Source organism: Salminus brasiliensis, chromosome 6 (genome assembly GCF_030463535.1).
Source record: "Salminus brasiliensis chromosome 6, fSalBra1.hap2, whole genome shotgun sequence".
Classification (NCBI taxonomy): Eukaryota; Metazoa; Chordata; class Actinopteri; order Characiformes; family Bryconidae; genus Salminus; species Salminus brasiliensis.
Genome location: NC_132883.1, coordinates 4,570,929 through 4,589,207, shown reverse-complemented (window position 1 = coordinate 4,589,207; position 18,279 = coordinate 4,570,929). Strand labels below are relative to the sequence as shown.

The 18,279-nt window shown below is 42.2% G+C and overlaps 1 protein-coding gene across 3 annotated transcripts in view; it reads left to right on the top strand.

Moving 5' to 3' along the window:
- plxnb3 (plexin B3) overlaps positions 1-15,188 on the top strand; it is a 131,500-nt gene extending 116,312 nt beyond the window's left edge. For all 3 annotated transcript variants that reach the window (XM_072681388.1, XM_072681386.1, XM_072681387.1), the window contains exons 22-35: positions 66-283; positions 3,784-3,962; positions 4,198-4,264; positions 5,514-5,660; positions 7,044-7,203; positions 8,028-8,131; positions 8,576-8,660; positions 9,346-9,512; positions 10,004-10,164; positions 11,102-11,249; positions 11,639-11,703; positions 13,166-13,241; positions 14,603-14,677; positions 14,870-15,188. In XM_072681388.1, the coding sequence (XP_072537489.1) occupies positions 66-283; positions 3,784-3,962; positions 4,198-4,264; positions 5,514-5,660; positions 7,044-7,203; positions 8,028-8,131; positions 8,576-8,660; positions 9,346-9,512; positions 10,004-10,164; positions 11,102-11,249; positions 11,639-11,703; positions 13,166-13,241; positions 14,603-14,677; positions 14,870-14,974 (1,757 nt within the window). In that variant the 3' untranslated portion in view covers positions 14,975-15,188. The remainder of the gene's footprint in view (positions 1-65; positions 284-3,783; positions 3,963-4,197; positions 4,265-5,513; positions 5,661-7,043; positions 7,204-8,027; positions 8,132-8,575; positions 8,661-9,345; positions 9,513-10,003; positions 10,165-11,101; positions 11,250-11,638; positions 11,704-13,165; positions 13,242-14,602; positions 14,678-14,869) is intronic.
- Positions 15,189-18,279: the final 3,091 nt, after the last annotated feature.

Here is an 18,279-nt window from a genome sequence, read left to right as displayed (position 1 = left end):
AGTGTGTTAGGGATTAGCTGAAAGCCTCCTGCATTCTGATGCAAATCTTTTCTTCTCGCTCTCAGATCTGATGACCGAGATGATGGACCTGAGCAGTGACGTTGGGGGTCCGTGCATACCGTTCCTGGAGTACCGCACGTATGCAGAGCGCATTTTCTTCCCCGGCCAGAGAGGGGCGCCACTGAGTCAGAACCTGGACCTGCCAGAGTCTCGCAGACAGACAGTGGAGCAGGGCCTGGGTCAACTCAACAACCTGCTCAACAACAGACTCTTCCTCACACGCGTATGTCTCTCTCTCTCTCTCTCTCTCTCTCTCTTTCTCTCTCTTTCTCTCTCTCTCTCTCTCTCTCTCTCTCTCGCTCTTGCTCTTGCTCTCTCTTTCTCAGTCTCTTTTTCCACATCGACTGTATCTCGCTCTCTCTCTCTTTCTCCATGTCTTTTTCCACATTGACCACCTATCTCCCTCTCTCTCGCTCTTGCTCTCTCTTTCTCCATCTAATTTTTCCACATCGACTGTCTCTCTCTCTCTCTCTCTCTCCAGTATTTTGCTCTCTCTTGCGCCCTCTCTATATATATTTTTTCTTTAACATCTACCATATCTCTCTCGCTCTCTCTCCATCTGTTTTTCCACATCGACTGTATCTCTCTCTCTCTCTCTATCTCTTTTTCTACATTGACTTTACCTCACTCTCTCTTTCTCGCTCTCGCACAATCTTTTTCCACATCGACTGTATCTCTCTCTCTCGGTCACTCTTGCTTTCTCTTTCTCCATCTCTTTTTCCACATCTACTGTATCTCTCTCACTCTCTCTCTCTCTCTCTCTCACTCTTTCTTTATCTCTTTTTCCACATCTACTGTATCTCTCTCTCTCTCTCCCCCATCTCTCTCTCTCTATCCACATCTACTGTATTTCACCCTCCCCCCACTTCTTTCTCTCTCTCTCTCTTTTTCTCTTTCTCTCTCTCTCTCTCTCTCTCTCTCTCTCTCTCTTGCTCTCTCTTTGTATATGACTGTAAAGTGAGTTTAAATGAACACGTTATCTATTTTCTGACTAATTGTTGTGTCCTGTCTCCTGGGCTTGGCGCTTCGCCTTGGCCGTCCTCTATCTGCGAGTCCATGATGGAGCGGTAGGCTGTGCTCTCATTAGATAGAAAGAATGGATTATTGAACTCATTTTAAACACTGACCTGCTTCAGTAACGAGAGTAAACCCACCACAGGGTGCCAAGGTGTACCTAATGCTCTGGGCATTCTGGCAAATATCAACCAGCTCGAGCTTCTTACCACTCCCTGCCTTTACAGTACCGTCATCATCAGCAGGTTCCATGCATCATTCCATGGTGCTGAAGCCCCTCTCTGAAATCACTTCTGAATCTCATTTGTTCACCACAAACCACAGCCTTTGCCTAAAGGGTAATCCCTTCAAATATCTGGAGATGGATATCTGAGAGGCATCAGACTTGGGTTCAGATTAACTTAAGCCCCACACTGAGCCAAGAGAAGTTATTTAGGGGTCAATCCGAGGCCAGCTAGCTTGCAATGGGACGTTTAACTGGCTTCACAGAGTACCTCTTTAGTCATTTGTTATGAATTCATTACAGGAACTCTGTGGTGAAGAAGTGCTGGAGCTACCGCAGAGCTACTGTATATATTGACTTCTTAAACAGTTCTGAGTCCAAATTCTGAGTCCGATGCTTCAGTGCTTTACTGCTGGAGGGAAAGTGGCTTGCCTCGGTAGTCACTGTGTATGCTACAGCACATTATTTCACCTCGGCCAAAAGCATAAACAGTGTTTTTGTATTCATATCACTCTGAATGAAGAGCCCTGTCTGTTTGAAGCAGTCTGGCTGTACTCGCGCTCGCTCTTACTCAGTTATTGATGATAAGACTCTGCCAAACACCACAACAGAAAAGAGAGCGAAGTTCGGGCCTCAGTGTTTCATCCATTTTAAATATTTATTCTCAATATTGAGCCCAGTGTTTTTGATAAATGCGGATTTTTATTTATGATGCAATACTCCAAGCCGTTTTTGATGGGAATTGCCTCAGAAAAAGTGCACCAAGCCTCCATACCATCACAAAAGCCTCACGCTGTCCGAAAAACGAGACCGGCTGGTCAGCCCTTACAATAAAAAAAAGGCCAACTTGAGGTTGAAATGCAAGACCCAACAGTCGAGCGGGTCAATCGGGTGGAGAAGCCGGTCAGATATTGTTTAAGGCTGGCTATATTATAGTATAATCAGACCTTTGTTATTTGAGCAGAATTAATATATTAAAACAAATTATTCTGTAAATTTATATGAATATGAAACCTGAAGGCAATATGGCGGTGTAATATTCTGATAGTATTCGTTTTAAAAGTGGCACTATTCCTCTTTTCCTCAAGTTAACACCATTTCCTGGGGTGTTAATGAAATGTCTGGGGGCATGCATTGTCAAAATACCACAAGGTTCCAGCACTAATAGTACCCTTTCCACCCTGTATAGACAGTGCTATTCAGAACAGCGGGTTTGAGTGCCTGTACCTTTAAAAATACACCCCCCCCCCCACACACACACACACACATACCCTTTTCCTTTCATTACTCCCCTCCTCAGCTACACAAATCCTTTGACTTTACTCTAACTTTATTCCCCATTTGTCCCTGATTGCACTATTAGCTAACATTTACTTCACCTTGAGTTCACACTTTCCCTATCCCTCATTTACCCTCTCTATATCTCTCTCTCCCTCCTTTCTGTCCTTTGGTTTTCAGATACTCGCATCAAATTAGTATACACTTATTATGCAGTTGGTTTCCATTTCCTGCTCCCTGCCTTTTTAACTAGCCCATTTAGGGGGGAGGCCATGAACATGGCAACTCTTTAAGGTAGTAGGTGGAGCTACTAGGATGGGAGGCAGTATAATTCTAATGTGTCTGCATGTGATGTAGAAGGCTGAGCAAAATCTGAGGGGCTTGTTGAATCCCCTGTGTTATAAAGTAGACAGGCCACATAAAACATACTGGGTTGTCCTCTTTAAAGCTAAAAATGGCTGTAATCCATCAATCTCATGAGAAAATAACAGTTGTGATGTTGTACTCCTGGACACATTAAGCATGTAGATAATATGTAAGCCATATTTCTGTAATTTTACATATGTTTAAAAGATATTATTTTTGGGCCCAGCCCAATTCCTTCACCCCTATTCTAATCACCCACGGCATTACTTCACTGAGGTAATCAGCTAAGCCCACCTCAACCACCACTGTAATGTTGCTGTAAGTAGAGCTCAGCAACCACTATAATCTGATACTGGCTTGACACGGATGTTCATGGTCTATATAACCGGCAAGTAGTCAATTAATAATCAATACTATAAAGAAATACTATAGAACAGATATAAAAAACACTTAATACCTACACCAGGGCCCAGCCCATCCCCTTCATCCATACACTAACCACCAGGGTTCATCAGGTGGGTACCTTCCTTCATTAGTGTTTCTCTGAAGCCCACAACACTTTCGGATGGCTCAACAGTGAAGTCTGGCATCCCGGACCCCCTCCCCTCCAATCTCCCACCACTGATTACATTACCATGCTATAATCTAAACCGCCTCACTGTCCCACTTCCCCCACCAGCCCTGAGCAAAACGTTCAGCTAGCTCGGAGACCAAAGTTTTGCCGTCGGATTGCCTTCTCTGTAGTTTAATACCAACCTAATTTGCATGAATATGAATATGCAATGAGGTGAAAGGTCAGATTTCTGACGGTGTTCATGTTTTGTGTGTGTTTTTGTGTGTAGTTCATCCACACGCTAGAGGAGCAGCAGAACTTCTCCCAGCGCGACCGCGGCTACGTGGCCTCACTCCTCACTATGGCACTCCACGACAAGCTGGAATACTTCACCGACGTCATGAAGACCCTGCTGGGGGACCTGGTGCAGCAGTACGTGGCCAAGAACCCCAAACTGATGCTGCGCAGGTAAGATAGCATGCACCCCGTCCTGCCTTTTACCCTGATCCTTTATCTTTGTCCTGTGTACGTTATCAGATTCCCCCTCATGTGTTAATTGGAGGAGTCTGGACGGGAGCAGTCGGACCTTAATTAGTCTATTGATTATGTGATTGATTGACAGACGGTTTGTAAGATTGATTCGCGTCCTGTATATCGTAATAGGATTAATGCCGAAGCATGTTCTGAATGTTGATTCCTGCAGGACAGAGACGGTGGTTGAGAAGATGCTTACAAATTGGATGTCCATCTGCCTCTACTCTTTTCTCAAGGTACGGCAGCAGAACAAGATCAGTAGCTCAAGATCAAATTTTCATTGCATTTCACATGAAAGACAGGGATGGGCAGGGAAAAGCACACGGGTCAAGGATACGCCAAAGACAAAGTGATGAACGGACCAATAGAAATGCTCCAAACTGACTTGCTGATCAAATCTTTTTAGATTGACTTCCACTGAGGTCACACGTTTTTTTGTGTAACAATGACGAGATGTATATACATTATATGTACACAAATGTTTGTGGACACCCCTTCTAACGTATTCTTCTAATGAAGCTACTTTAAGTTGCACACCATTGCTGATACAGATGTGCAAATACACACATACAGCTAGAGAAGTACTGCCAATAGAATAGGGCTCTCTGGAGTAGATAAACATGAAGCTATTGGCACCATGCTGACTAATAATGCCAGGTGTGGGCTAGAGGGGTATAAAGCCCCCCAGCATTGAGTTGTGGAGCAGTGGAAGAACTGTGTTCTCTGGAATGATGACGGTGGAGCTCCATCCAGTACTTATAGGGGGGAATGGGGAAGAGAGAGAAAATACAAATCAGTCTGAATACAATCAAATCCTCCCCCTCTCTCTCCCCCTCTCTCTCCCCCTCTCTCTCCCCCTCTCTCTCCCCCTCTCTCTCCCTCTCTCTCCCTCTCTCTCTCTCTCTCTCTCTCTCTCTCGCTCTCTCTCTCTGTCTATACAGTATATTGTCATGCAAAGACCTTGTATTTTTCATATAAAATATATAATTATTATAATTTATATCTGACAGTTGTTCTTTACATTGTTTCTGAATCTCTTGATGAATGGACCTATATATATATTTTATATATATTAGATTTTTTATTATATATTTTTTTACATTGACTTTCATTGAGCGTTTAGAATGTTTCTGTAAAGCTATATATATATATATATATATATCACCTTTTATTTGATGTAAAATCAGGCTGCATCACATAATAATAACATTATATACCAGACAATTATGCTAAAACAATAAACTGCAAAACTGTTAGTCATCAAAATCAGAAAATTGTATTCCAATTTCACATACACAAAATGATTGTTAATTAAAAGAAGAAAGACGAATAAAAAATCACATTGAATCCAGCTTAAAATTAAATAAAAATAATTAAATATACACATAAAATATATTTTTTCATCAGAAGATTGCTACCACATTTTCTGTAAAACGAATGGATTGTATTTTTTAATATCTGCTGATTCTGTGTGTCTGTGTGTAGGAGGTGGCAGGTGAGCCTCTGTACATGCTGTATAGAGCTATAAAGTATCAGGTGGACAAAGGCCCGGTGGACGCTGTGACGGGTAAAGCCAAGCGCACGCTTAATGACAGCCACCTGCTCCGAGAGGACATAGACTACTGCTCCATAGTAAGTGATTATCCGTCTCTCTGTCTCTCGATCAGAAACAGAAGCTCTACTGTATTCAGACAGTAACTACGTCTTTCACACTCTTGTTCTCTGGCTCCTTTGCATTGCTGGACTAATAAAGTTGTACAGTTGTTGCCTTTAGCCCATTAAACTGCGCCCCCTGGTGGCTAGGACATCAGTGTTTCAGAAAGTCTGCTCATGGCATGGATCTAATGTTTCAAATGAAAATAATGGTCATCACCAGAGCGTACAGACCATGGGTGTGAAATGTGAGCTTTCTGTGTCAGTTGCTTAGTAAAGGGAAACTGAAGCCGCTGTTGGTTCCTTTTAAATAATTTGGGCTTCTATTGAAACAATTAGAGGAAACAGAAAAGCCTTCCTGTGCATTTGTTTGGTTGGCTGAACAGTAAACATTGTAACAGACCTGTCCATGTTTACCTAATGATTTTAATTCAGTATGAATCTGACCTGTTATATTTACAGTCCGACAGTAAGAATTGTGGAGTGATAGTAATCCAGTATGAATCTGCAGTATGTGTTATATTTACAGTCTGACAGTAAGAATTGTGGAGTGATGGTAATCCAGTATGAATCTGACCTGTGTTATATTTACATTCTGATAGTAAGAATTGTGGAGTGATAGTAATCCAGTATGAATCTACAGTAAGAATGGTGGAGTGATGGTAATCCAGTATGAATCTGCAGTATGTGTTGTATTTACAGTCTGACAGTAAGAATGGTGGAGTGATGGTAATCCAGTATGAATCTGACCTGTGTTATATTTACATTCTGATAGTAAGAATTGTGGAGTGATAGTAATCCAGTATGAATCTACAGTAAGAATGGTGGAGTGATGGTAATCCAGTATGAATCTGCAGTATGTGTTGTATTTACAGTCTGACAGTAAGAATGGTGGAGTGATGGTAATCCAGTATGAATCTACAGTAAGAATTGTGGATTAATAGTAATCCAGTATGAATCTGACCTGTGTTATATTTACAGTCTGACAGTAAGAATTGTGGAGTGATAGTAATCCAGTATGAATCTGCAGTATGTGTTATATTTACGGTCTGACAGTAGGAATGGTGGAGTGATAGTAATCCAGTATGAATCTACAGTAAGAATTGTGGATTGATTGTAATCCAGTATGAATCTGCAGTATGTGTTATATTTACAGTCTGACAGTAAGAACGGTGGAGTGGTGGTAATCCAGTATGAATCTGACCTGTGTGTAATGTTAAGTCTATTAGTAAAAAGAATGAAGTGAACTTCCTGTATCCAGTATGAATCCTCAATGTGTGATGTGTAGCTCTGATGTGAATCTGGAAATTTGGGGGACTATGCTGGCGTAGCTAACTTGTGTTCTGTTGTTGTTGTTCTCAGACTCTCACAGTGCTGGTTAAAAGTGGAATGGAGGTCCAGCCATGTCCAGTAAAGGTTCTGGACACAGACACAATCACCCAGGTGAAGGACAAAATTCTGGACCAGATCTACAAAGGAGCTCCGTATTCACAGAGACCCTCCGCAGACTCACTGGACCTCGGTACAGGAAACTATCCCTTTACTATCTGCCTGCATAGTGATGCTAGATTTTATGCTAGAGCAGCGTTCAGACTGAGACTGTGTTCAAGACTATGCAGCTAACTGCACACGTACACAGTACCTATTCATGTGAAAAAATGAGGACACCCCATGGTCTTTTATAACATATATGGACATTTGCTCTTCAGTTAACCAGTATTGCGAGGTGGAGGTAGTGTAACTAAACACACACAAATGAGGAAATGCTAATAAAGACTAATGACTAATATAATCAAAAATTTGCAAAAATGTAAATTTCATATTAGAAAAACATCAGGAGCCCTACATTACTACTGACAAAACCTAAAATCAGAACCAGGTGCTTCACGTCAGCTGCAGATGATCAGAACATGGTTGGAGAGGAATATTCCTATTTAACCCTCAGACCTCATTTAGTCTGGTCTGGTCTGGTCTTGATGGTTGAAGTGAGTGGTGAAGATCACCATCACGGCAAGATCCAAAGAGCTCCCTGAGGCCTTCAGAAAGAGGGCTGTAGATGTAGAGGAGTCTGGGAAGGGGTTTAAAAAGATCTCAGAACTGCTGTTCCACTGTCCACTAAATCCGTTACAACTGACCAACAGCAGACCAACTGTCTGCTCCACCTGGACTTGTACAGGTGGAGGTTTAATTTGTGTGTTTGTTTATAGTTTCTTTTCTATGTTCATCATATTTCTTGTGTGTGGAAAAAAAGGACTCCCGATTAGCCCTCCTGCCTACTGTGGTGGCGGCGAAGCGGGTTGTTCGTTCCAGACTGAGTGCAGCCACTTGTGTTTTTCGCTTTCACAGAGTGGCGCTCGGGGCAAGCAGGTCACCTGACTTTATCCGACGACGATGTCACCGCCATCGTGCAGGGTCACTGGAAAAGGCTCAACACTTTGCAGCACTACAAGGTGAGTCACATCTCACCTGTGGGAGCACTAATGCTGGCTCCAAGTGCTCTTAATTTCCACTCATCGTTGTGTAATTATGGGGTGTAGAGTACTCATATGCAAGCTATTCATTTATTATTTTTGGCAGAAAAGCATTAAAGCTTTTTTTAGGTGACGATTTTAGACGTGGAGTGGTCCTCCGTTGCTCTCATCTGCATACGGCCTACAGGCGGAAATACATTCGGTATTGATCGGTAATCAAGTTGTTGGATGCTGCACGCTGCTGATTGTCCAGCATGCTCGTCGGGTGAGCCGCGAGTCACTCTAGCGCTCCCACCCCTTTTAATTAGGACGTCATATAATAGCATTAGGACTCGTCCAGCTTGTCGTCTGCTGAAGCTTTTCGGTCAGATTCAGTTGAGTCTGATCTGATCTGATCTCCTCTTTTCATCTGTATCTCTTCAGGTGCCCGATGGAGCCACGGTGGCCCTTATCCCGCGTTCCAGTTCCGGTGTCATGGGCATCAATCAGATCTACCAGACTGGAGAAAGTAAGCTTCACACTCTGGTTTGGGCTGATTTCAGATGTCTCTATTCTAATAACCATTCTGCATACACTATGTGTCCAAATGTTTGTGGACACTCCTTGTAACGAATGCTTTCTGACACAGATGTGCATACACACACACACAGCTTGTCTAGTCCCTATAGAGACATACTGCCGACAGAATCAGACTCTCCGGAGCAGATAAAGGTGAACCTATTGGCACTGTGCCTAATGCACAGTGGTTCAGTGGAGGAACTGTGTTCTCTGGAATGATGGTGGTGCTCCATCCAATACCTTCTGACAGTAATAATAGTGGGGGGATGATAGTACAGTATAAATCTGCATGAATCGTGAATTATTCTGTTTACAGTCTAACAAGAAATAATATAGTGAAAGGATTTCGATCCAGTATGAATCCAGGCCGTCTAAGGAAAGTTGAGTGAAGTTCTGTAGATACCTTTGTCCCGCATCCCAATCAGCTAATCAGTTTTCTCACAGATTACATTACAGAACCTCTAGCAACACCAACCCAGCTCCAGCTGTGCTCGGGTTCTAGCTAAGACGCTCTCTTTTTCAGCAGTTTTTGATACTGATCACTGACGCGTTTCTCTCTCTGGTATTGTTCAGTGTAGAGCAACTGGTAGAGTTCTCAGACACCGCTGTGATGTGTTTTATTGTGGTCATCACAGAAACGCCCATGTTAGAGGGGGGAGAGGACGAGGGTCTGCGTCTGTGGCACCTGGTAAAGTCCAGTGAGGAACCTGAAATCCCCAAACACAGGAAGAGCAGCATGAGGGAGAGGGAGCGCGCTAAAGCCATCCCCGAGATCTATCTCACACGCCTGCTCTCAATGAAGGTACCTCGCACGCCCACTGAGGAGGAGACACACACACATATACATATAAATAGCATAAAATAATATTTAATTTGTCTAATTTCTTCTTATTTTTCTTATTGTTATTATTATTAATATTATTATAACAATAATAAGAAGATGATGATAAAGATGATGATATTATTATTATTATTATTATTATTATTATTATTATCATCATCTTATTATTATTCTTATTGTTGTTATTATTATTATTATTATTATTATTATTAGCTACACACACATGTTCAGGGAATAGAGACCCCCCCCCTAAATAATATTGTTATTGCTTTTTACTTCTATTATTTATATTTTGTATATAGTGGTAATTTATCTATGTTTTTGCATCTTATCTTATTATTATTATTATTATTATTATATTTTATTTGTTTCGGGATACTTGAAGCCACTTATAAGGGTTTTTGTTGTTGTTTCTTATTATTGCTATTAATTAATTGTTTTCCTGGCTTCAGGGCACACTGCAAAAGTTTGTGGACGACGTGTTCGTGGCCATCCTGAGCACCAAGCGCCCTCCTCCCATTGCCGTCAGGTTTTTCTTTGACTTCCTAGACGACATGGCGGAGAAGCATGGCATCGATGACCCGGAGACTGTACACATATGGAAAACGAACAGGTGCTGTTACCAGCAGTTAATCCAGTAAAACTTGCCTCTGAGACTAGGAGCTGCAGGAGCATGTAGGTGTGAATGGGGTACAATCTGATGGCTTTAGGTTTCTGCTGAATAGTTTATTTCTTCATTTTTGAGCAATATTAATACTTGTTTTAGACTGCAATGAGGGGTCAGTTGTAACGTCGCTAAAAAGACTGGTGAACTGATTGCTCACTGTTTCTCTTTAAGAGGCTTCGTTGAAACACTGAATTGTTTATGTGCTGCAAAATGTTGCAAAATGTTCCAGCCGGCAGCAGTCAGATTCATATATCACTAGAGTCTTGAAAAAACCTTGTATCTTCAAAATAGCAACTTTCCTCCCTCACTCTGCCTCTCACAGCAGTGTCTGTTCTGGTTTTACAAAGATCAGTTTCATTAAATAAAACATTACTGACCTATGCTATAGTGACAAAAGTATTGGGACACCTGCTCATTCGTAGTTTCTTCCAAAAACAAAAGCCTTTAAAGGAGTTATCCTGCTTTTGTTGACATAACTGTCTCTACTGTCCAGACTGTGTACTAGAGTTTAAAAACATTGCTGTGAGGATCTGATTGCATTGAGTGATAGTGAGGTCGGGATGTTGGATGATCACCACCCAACCCCATCATCATCCCCAACTCATCCCAAAAGTACTGGATGCGCAATGCTGGGGGGCTTTATACCCCTCTATAGCCCACACCTGGCATGAGACTCTCTGCTCCAGAGAGTCCTATTCTATTGGCAGTACTTCTGTGTGTGTATGTGTGCATCTGTGTCCACAATGGGTGCAGCTTAAAGTAGCTGAATGCATTCATTAGAAGGGGTGTCCACAAACATTTGGACATATAGTGTGTCTAGGACCGATGTAGTTTAATTTCTCACGTAATGTGTGATGCTCTCCCTCTCCTCTCCCTCCCCCAGCTTACCTCTGCGCTTCTGGGTGAACATCCTGAAGAACCCTCAGTTTGTGTTCGATGTGCAGGTGACCGACAGCGTGGACGCCGTCCTCTCCGTCATCGCTCAGACCTTCATCGACTCCTGCACCACCTCAGAGCACAAAGTGGGCCGGGTCAGTAAGCTAATTAACCTCTGATGCCTGGCCGGTTTTAATTAACCCCCCCTGCCCCCTCCTTCAGTGACCTCTCACGAGGGGGGACCATCACGGCTCAGTGAGCATGCTCAGATGTAATTCGCCTCGGAGAGAAAAGAACGTGCCGCCGGTGAGGAAGCTGGCGCTGGAGCATGAGAGCTGCTGTCGACATCGGCATAGATTTATCCGATGTTTTAGAGTGAGAGTGAGGTTACTGATGATGAAGACGCTCGCTCCTCGCTGCATCCGGTGCAGATCTTAGATGAAGGAAGTGTAAAAAAAAAAAGGGAGGTGTGTGTTTGTTTGTTTTTTTAGCTGTAAGAACGAGTTGAGGTTGAATCCCCTTGTTTTCTCTTGTTGTCGTTTAGGATTCCCCTGTGAATAAGCTGCTGTATGCCAGAGAAATCCCTCGATACAAACAGCTAGTGGAGAGGTGAGGCTTACACTGCGTACACCAGTAGACTGCAGGCTCTTACATCTCTACACACACACTCACACACACTCACACTGATCTATACATCTGTTAAGATGCATATCTAAGGAGCAAGTCAAGTGGAATGGAATGGAATGCACAAAAGTATTGGGACACCTGCATTCACTGCTTCCTCTAATAAATCATGGGTATTACAAATTACATTTTTGCTGGAGTAACTGTCTCTACTGTCCAGGGAAGAAGGCTCTCTACTAGATTTTGGAGGAGGATTGCTGTGAGGATTTGATGGATTTGATTGCATTTAGTGAAGAACAAGAACATTACTGAGGTCAGGAAAATGGATGATGATGATGATCACCACCCCACCTCATCATCCCCAACTCATCCCACAAGTATTAGATGGAGCACCAACCATCATTCCAGAGAACACAGCTCTTCCACTGCTCCACAGCTCAATGCTGGGGGGCTTTATACCCCTCTCTAGCCCACACCTGGCATTATTAGGCAGCATGGTGCCAATAGGTTCATCTGGGTTATCTGCTCCAGAGAGTCCTGTTCTATTGGCAGTACGTCTCTAAAGGGACTAGACAAGCTGTGTGTCTAGACAATTTGTGTCAGCAATGGGTGCAACTTAAAGTAGCTGAATGCATTCATTAGAAGGGTGTCCACAAACATTTGGACACTTAGTGTATCCCCATAATGGAAATATCACTTGACTTGCTCTGTTTGGAAATTGTAAACATTGCCTTCACTCATCCTGTCCTGACATCTACTTTATACACCATAACATTAGAACCACCGACAGCTGAAGTGAACAACACTGATGATCTGTTTCCAGTGCCTCGTCTGTCAAGGGGTGGATCTGCATATTAGGCCACCCCTCTAGCCCACACCTGGCATTAGGCAGCATGGTACCTGTAGGTTCATCTGGGTTATCTGCTCCAGAGAGTCCTATTCTATTGGCAGCACGTCTCTAAAGAGACTAGACAAGCTAGTTGTGTGTGCATTTGTCTTTGTCTGCCAACCCTAATCAGACTAATTTCTGTCGTGGGGGATGCTTGATTGATTGGAGTTGGACCCAGCAGTAAAGTAGCTCTCCAGGAGGAGGCTTAGAGGTTGGCTTAATGTGTTTGTAGTATTTTGCTGAATGTAAGCTCTGGTTTAAGAGGATCGTCTCATTTTTAGAGAGAAAATAATCAAATCTGAGAACTGAAGGTCGAGAGCAAACACAATTAATGTAGTTGTGATTAACTATCAGTTCAAACGGCTCACGTTTCCAGTGTTTCTGTAGGTTCCCTCGAGAGGTTTTTACTAAATATCTAATTAACTAAAAGCTGAGAGCAGACAGGGAACATCCTTACTGCATGAGGAGCTCCTGACCGCTACATCACAGCAGTGACGGTGTGTCTCTGACAGACAGTAAACTGCAGTGTTATCATACAGGTGTGTGTCTCTGCTGCAGGTACTACAGTGATATTCACAGTGCTGCATCTGGGTGCTATCAGGAGATGAACTCCATGCTGACTGAGTTATCTGGGGTAAGATTTCACCTCATTAAAGCGACCCTACGATCCCAATTTCTCATTTGTGATCCCCCCAATCTCAATATTATTTAATATAGTAAAACCCAATATCTGCTTTTGCTTGTATTTTATTTTTCCCTAGTGATAATAAAGTGGGCTCATGTGCCCAAAAAAGAGTACAGAATTTATTTAGATTATTATATTTATATAGTTTATAATAAAATCTGTATATCGTTGCTGTCCAATGAAAAACATGTATGTCCAAAATGAGATAAATGAGAAGGAAAAATGTTCTTAACCTTGGACTGGAAGTCAAGTCAAGTATGAGTTTATTTTCCATAATTTAGGGCATTTCTATTGGTCCATTCATCCAGAATTGTTCACACAGTGTACAGAAGGAGCTACAGGGTTCAAATCGTTGAGAAAACTAAAAATGGACAGAAATTGAGATAGAGTTTTCATTGGACAGCAGCGAGATATTAATAAAATATAATATAACTTGATTATTTCTATTCTCTTTATCCATTAGAATAGTGAAGTGTACACTAAACCTTTTCACATGTCCATATGCATACTGCATACATGCATTGCTGTTCCAAACCTGGCGAGTGCGCCCCCTAGTGTTTTTCCCCCTCTATTACATAGCAGTGGGTGGTGACCTTCTAAATATTGATGTTGCCACAGTGAGCTACGAGTCAGAAAAGCCTCTGATTGGCTCCTTAACATGCAATTTTTCCAATGTGCTGAAATTGCTATTAAGAGTGGATCTATGCTTCAAGGCTGGTGTATGTAAATGACCTGATGTTTTGATTGGCTGCCCTGTTTAGTGTCTCATTCTAAAAGCAGTCCGGGCTGAAACATTACTTATAACTGGATTAAATTTGTTTATTATTCAGTTATTAATCAAAGTGCAGAAACCACTATGAATGATTTGGGAAGCGTTCAGCCTATATTGTGGAGTCCCACAGGGTTCTATTTTAGGGTTCATGAAATTGATGGTAATTATCAGAGTTCTGCAGTTTTTTTGAGGGTGAAGACCCTGTAGGAGTGGGAGCTTATGTACAGGGTTAAGGAGCTAGGCATGAATGTAAATTGATGTTTTTTGCAAAATCACAGCAAGTATGAATTAGGATTATATATTTTAACCATGTTTACATACTAAACTCCTCTATTTAATAAATAAACAGAAAAATGAGATTTTCCATGATCTGGGAATAGTATCAATTATGAATACCAATAAATAAAGCTCACTTTCCAATCAGCAGGTTAATTGTTCATATTTCTTTCGTATGTTTTAGACAAAATGTTGTTTACACTGGAGTAAATGAACCCCTAATCCTAACTAATGTGTGTATTTGAACCTGATGTATTTCCAGAGCTTCGCCTCGGAGATGAACAGCTTGGTGGCTCTGCACGAGCTGTACAAGTACATCAACAAATATTACGATCAGGTCAGTGAGAGGGGCCGAGGTTGTGGGGGAACAGACCCTTGCATAATGAGAATGGATTCGTTTGCTGGTGACTATAATTATGTATCCACTAAGTGTCTGTCTGTGTCTGTCTGTCTGTGTGTGTGTGTGTGTGTGTGTGTGTGTGTGTGTGTGTGTGTGTGTGTGTGTTTTCTGTGCGTGCTGCGGTTGCAGATCATCATGGCTCTAGAAGAAGATGCCGCGGGGCAGAAAATGCAGTTAGCATACCGGCTACAGCAGGTCGCCGCCCTGGTGGAGAACAAAGTCACTGACCTTTGAACTCTGGTGCCCCCGTTCCAGCGGGAGAGTCTTTGAAGAGCTTGTCGCGGCCGAGAGAAGCTCGGAGCTGCGCGGAATCCAATCGACCAGAGAAATCCAGCCCCCAATTCCTGCAACTGCAGAATTCCACATCCGCCTCTTGGGAATTTTTTAACAGAAGGGAAAATGCGGAGCAAAGGCGACCGATTGGATGTTAGGGCAAGTGTGTGTGTGTGTGTGGGGCGGGGGGGGGGGTGTTGTTGTTACACAGGGGGTGGGATAAAATAGCACAAATGAGAAGGGTTTTCTTCTGCTAAGCACACTGAACTGTTTTTTCTACTCATGTCACATGCTATTCGTGCCAGCACTGGATCGTCTGATGTGCGAATGTGTCTGTCTGTCTGTCTGTCTGTGTCTGTGTGTGTGTCTGTGTGTGTGTGTGTGTGTACGTATATGTACGTTTCCTCTGTGGCTATAAATTAATTGCATTTCATTTCCAGCATTGCTTTGATTCAGGACGTCTACCCTAGGCCTGCTCTTAGTAGCTGTTGCATGATTTATGACAGGTTGAGGGAATATTCGCAGCTTTTCGGATGAGCGATATGGAATATTCATTAGGCTTTTTTTTTAAAAACATGTGCAGTTCTAAATTGCAGATGAATCCAGTCATATCTAATCACGAATAACAAGCACAAGTGCCATAACAAGTGCGACACAGCACAGTCATTACAGCACAAGGTGTGTGTTTGTGTGTGTGTGTACGGGAGGGGTGTGCATGTGTGTATGTGCTGTTAATTACGCCACTTTCCGCGGTGAAGAACTGTAGGTCGCATTTTCCTAGTTTCCTATTCTTATCAGGAGGGTCTGTTAGAATGAATGCACTAAAAGAAAGGACTGCAGTTGTTGTTGTTGTTGTTATTATTATTATTATTATTATTATTTAATTCCAAAATACCCATAATCAGTAAGAAAGCACCAGTGATTCAACCCTTCACAGAGCGTAGACCTCGTTATCCTCTTCTGCTCTGCTCCTTTCTTTTTCTTCTTTTCCTAAAAAAATCGTCAGCTTTTATATGAAACGCTGCCAATGACCACATCGACCGAAGGTCAAAAGGTCTGATATATATGTGATTGCTGCTTAGACTTCAAAGACTAGATCAAATATATATATATATATTAAACATAAAAAACTGGAGGGGGGGGGGCAGTGCAAGTCTTCATAGTAGCACACGTAATAAAGCTAACGTGTGTTACCTCAGATGTAGCCCGAATCGCAGGGCACAGCGGACGCCCAACAGAAGAAACGGGTGAGAGAGCACGGGGGATGGGTGGAGCCAGTCAGCGTTGTTGCTTGGTTACAGTGATTTAAAATAAAACAAAACAAACAAAAAAAAGAGCAGCAGTTGTCTTGGAAACCTGTGTAGATCAGACACTGAATAGAAACTAACTTATTTGTACTGTAAATAGCGCTTATTTATACACGACTACCAAATGTGCCTTCTTTGTTGTAACCTTTTCTAAACGACTACCAGTTACAGTATACAGTATACAAGCTCGACGTTATTTGCCAAATAGTGGAGAGGAGGGGAGAGGAGGGCGGAGCCACAGCTGTAGACTGTGTGGACTTGTGTGGAAAGACAAGGGCTGACCTGAACTGATTTCTGCCATTCTGCCATTTCTTCATTGACACATTCACATGGATGGTAAACTGACCACAGCTTCTGAGCGTCTCAGGGTCACAGCTACCCTTCCTGGCGATTTCAGCATTCAGTATTCTCGTGTTCTCTTGTACAGCCTTCTGTCAGACAGGGCTTTCCACTGTTCTTCAGTTTTGGAGAGATCAGACTCGATCTGATTGAGTTTTGGGTTTGTTTGTTTGTTTGTTTTTTTTTTTTTGATGTTTCAGGTGATGCTAGTGTACATAGAAATAATTTTAGAATTTAAAAAATTGGATTGTAATCATTCGTGATTTCCTTTGTTGTTGAATTAATGTTCTAATTTGATTTTTGTTTTTTTGTTTGTTAATTTTTTGCCAGTAGCACTTTGTGTTTACACTCTTTGCCTTTTTCCTTCCTTTAGAAATCGTTTAGAAAGCTAGCGTGTTTCCCCATGGTGTGAAAGGGGTGTGTGCCCTCATTCAGGCACTTGTTAAAGCTGTTAAAGCTGAGTGACTGTAAGTGTAGGGACGTGTAGAATATCCAGTAAGACGTGCTGGACTTAGCAGTCTCAGATTAATACGAGAGGCTGCTGATGACTGATAGCTTTTATCCACTATCCCAATCCTACGCTTTTCCTAAGGTGTGTTCTGGAGATACTCCGACAGTGCTCTGCAGGGGTCTGAGGGGTTCTGAGAGAGTGCTATTAACAATGTTATTAACGTTGCTATTAACGTTGTTTATCTGGGCAGTTGTTTTTATTACCGGTTCAAAAACACGAACATTAGAATAAATGCAAACCAAGAAATTATGTTTGCTATTTCCAAAGCTCCCCTTGAGGAAGTCCAGCAGATCAATAATATCTGCAGATGAGGTGAAGATGAGATGATCAGCTTCAGACAGGTGTTTAGATTAGACCAGTATTTGCTGATGCATTTATTCATCTCCTAAAAAAAAGCTGGATGCTTAGATGACTCTGGACTGCAAGTACACCAATCAGCCATAACATTAATACCAGCTGCCTAATAGTCCTGTGCTGCCACAACAGAGCTGACCATTCTAGGCATGGACTCCACTAGACCTCCACAGGGCGTCCTGCAGGTGTCTTGGTGCCAAGACGTGGAGGTGGAGACTTATTGATCATCAATAAGCTTTAGTTGCTTATTGCTTATGACCCTGCCTGTTAGAGTTCACCGGTTGTCCTATTTTGGAGCACTTTTGGTATGTACTGACCACTGCGTACTGGGAACACCCCATAATGGTGAAGTGAATACTAATGTTATGGCTGATTGGTGCATCTGTAACTCTATAGAAATAAATGTATATTTTTTGGTCTATACGCTGTCATGCAAGAAACACGTATCTCTAGAATAATAGTCACTTTTCAGGAGAAGAAAAACTTCTTATCTTCCAATGGAAGTCAGTGTAGAAATGTTTCATTCCAAGTCATTTTGAGGCATTTCTATTGGTCCGTTCATCATGACATGATGTTGATTGGCTCATAGATAAATAAAAACATGCATCTCCAAATTGGTGACTTTCTTAACTCTGAATGGAAGTCAGGGTGAAATAAGAGCTTATTCCAAGTCATTTAGGGCATTTTTATTGGTCCATTCATCCAGAAGTATTTACACAGTGTACAGAAGCAGCTACAGCGTTCAAACCATGGAG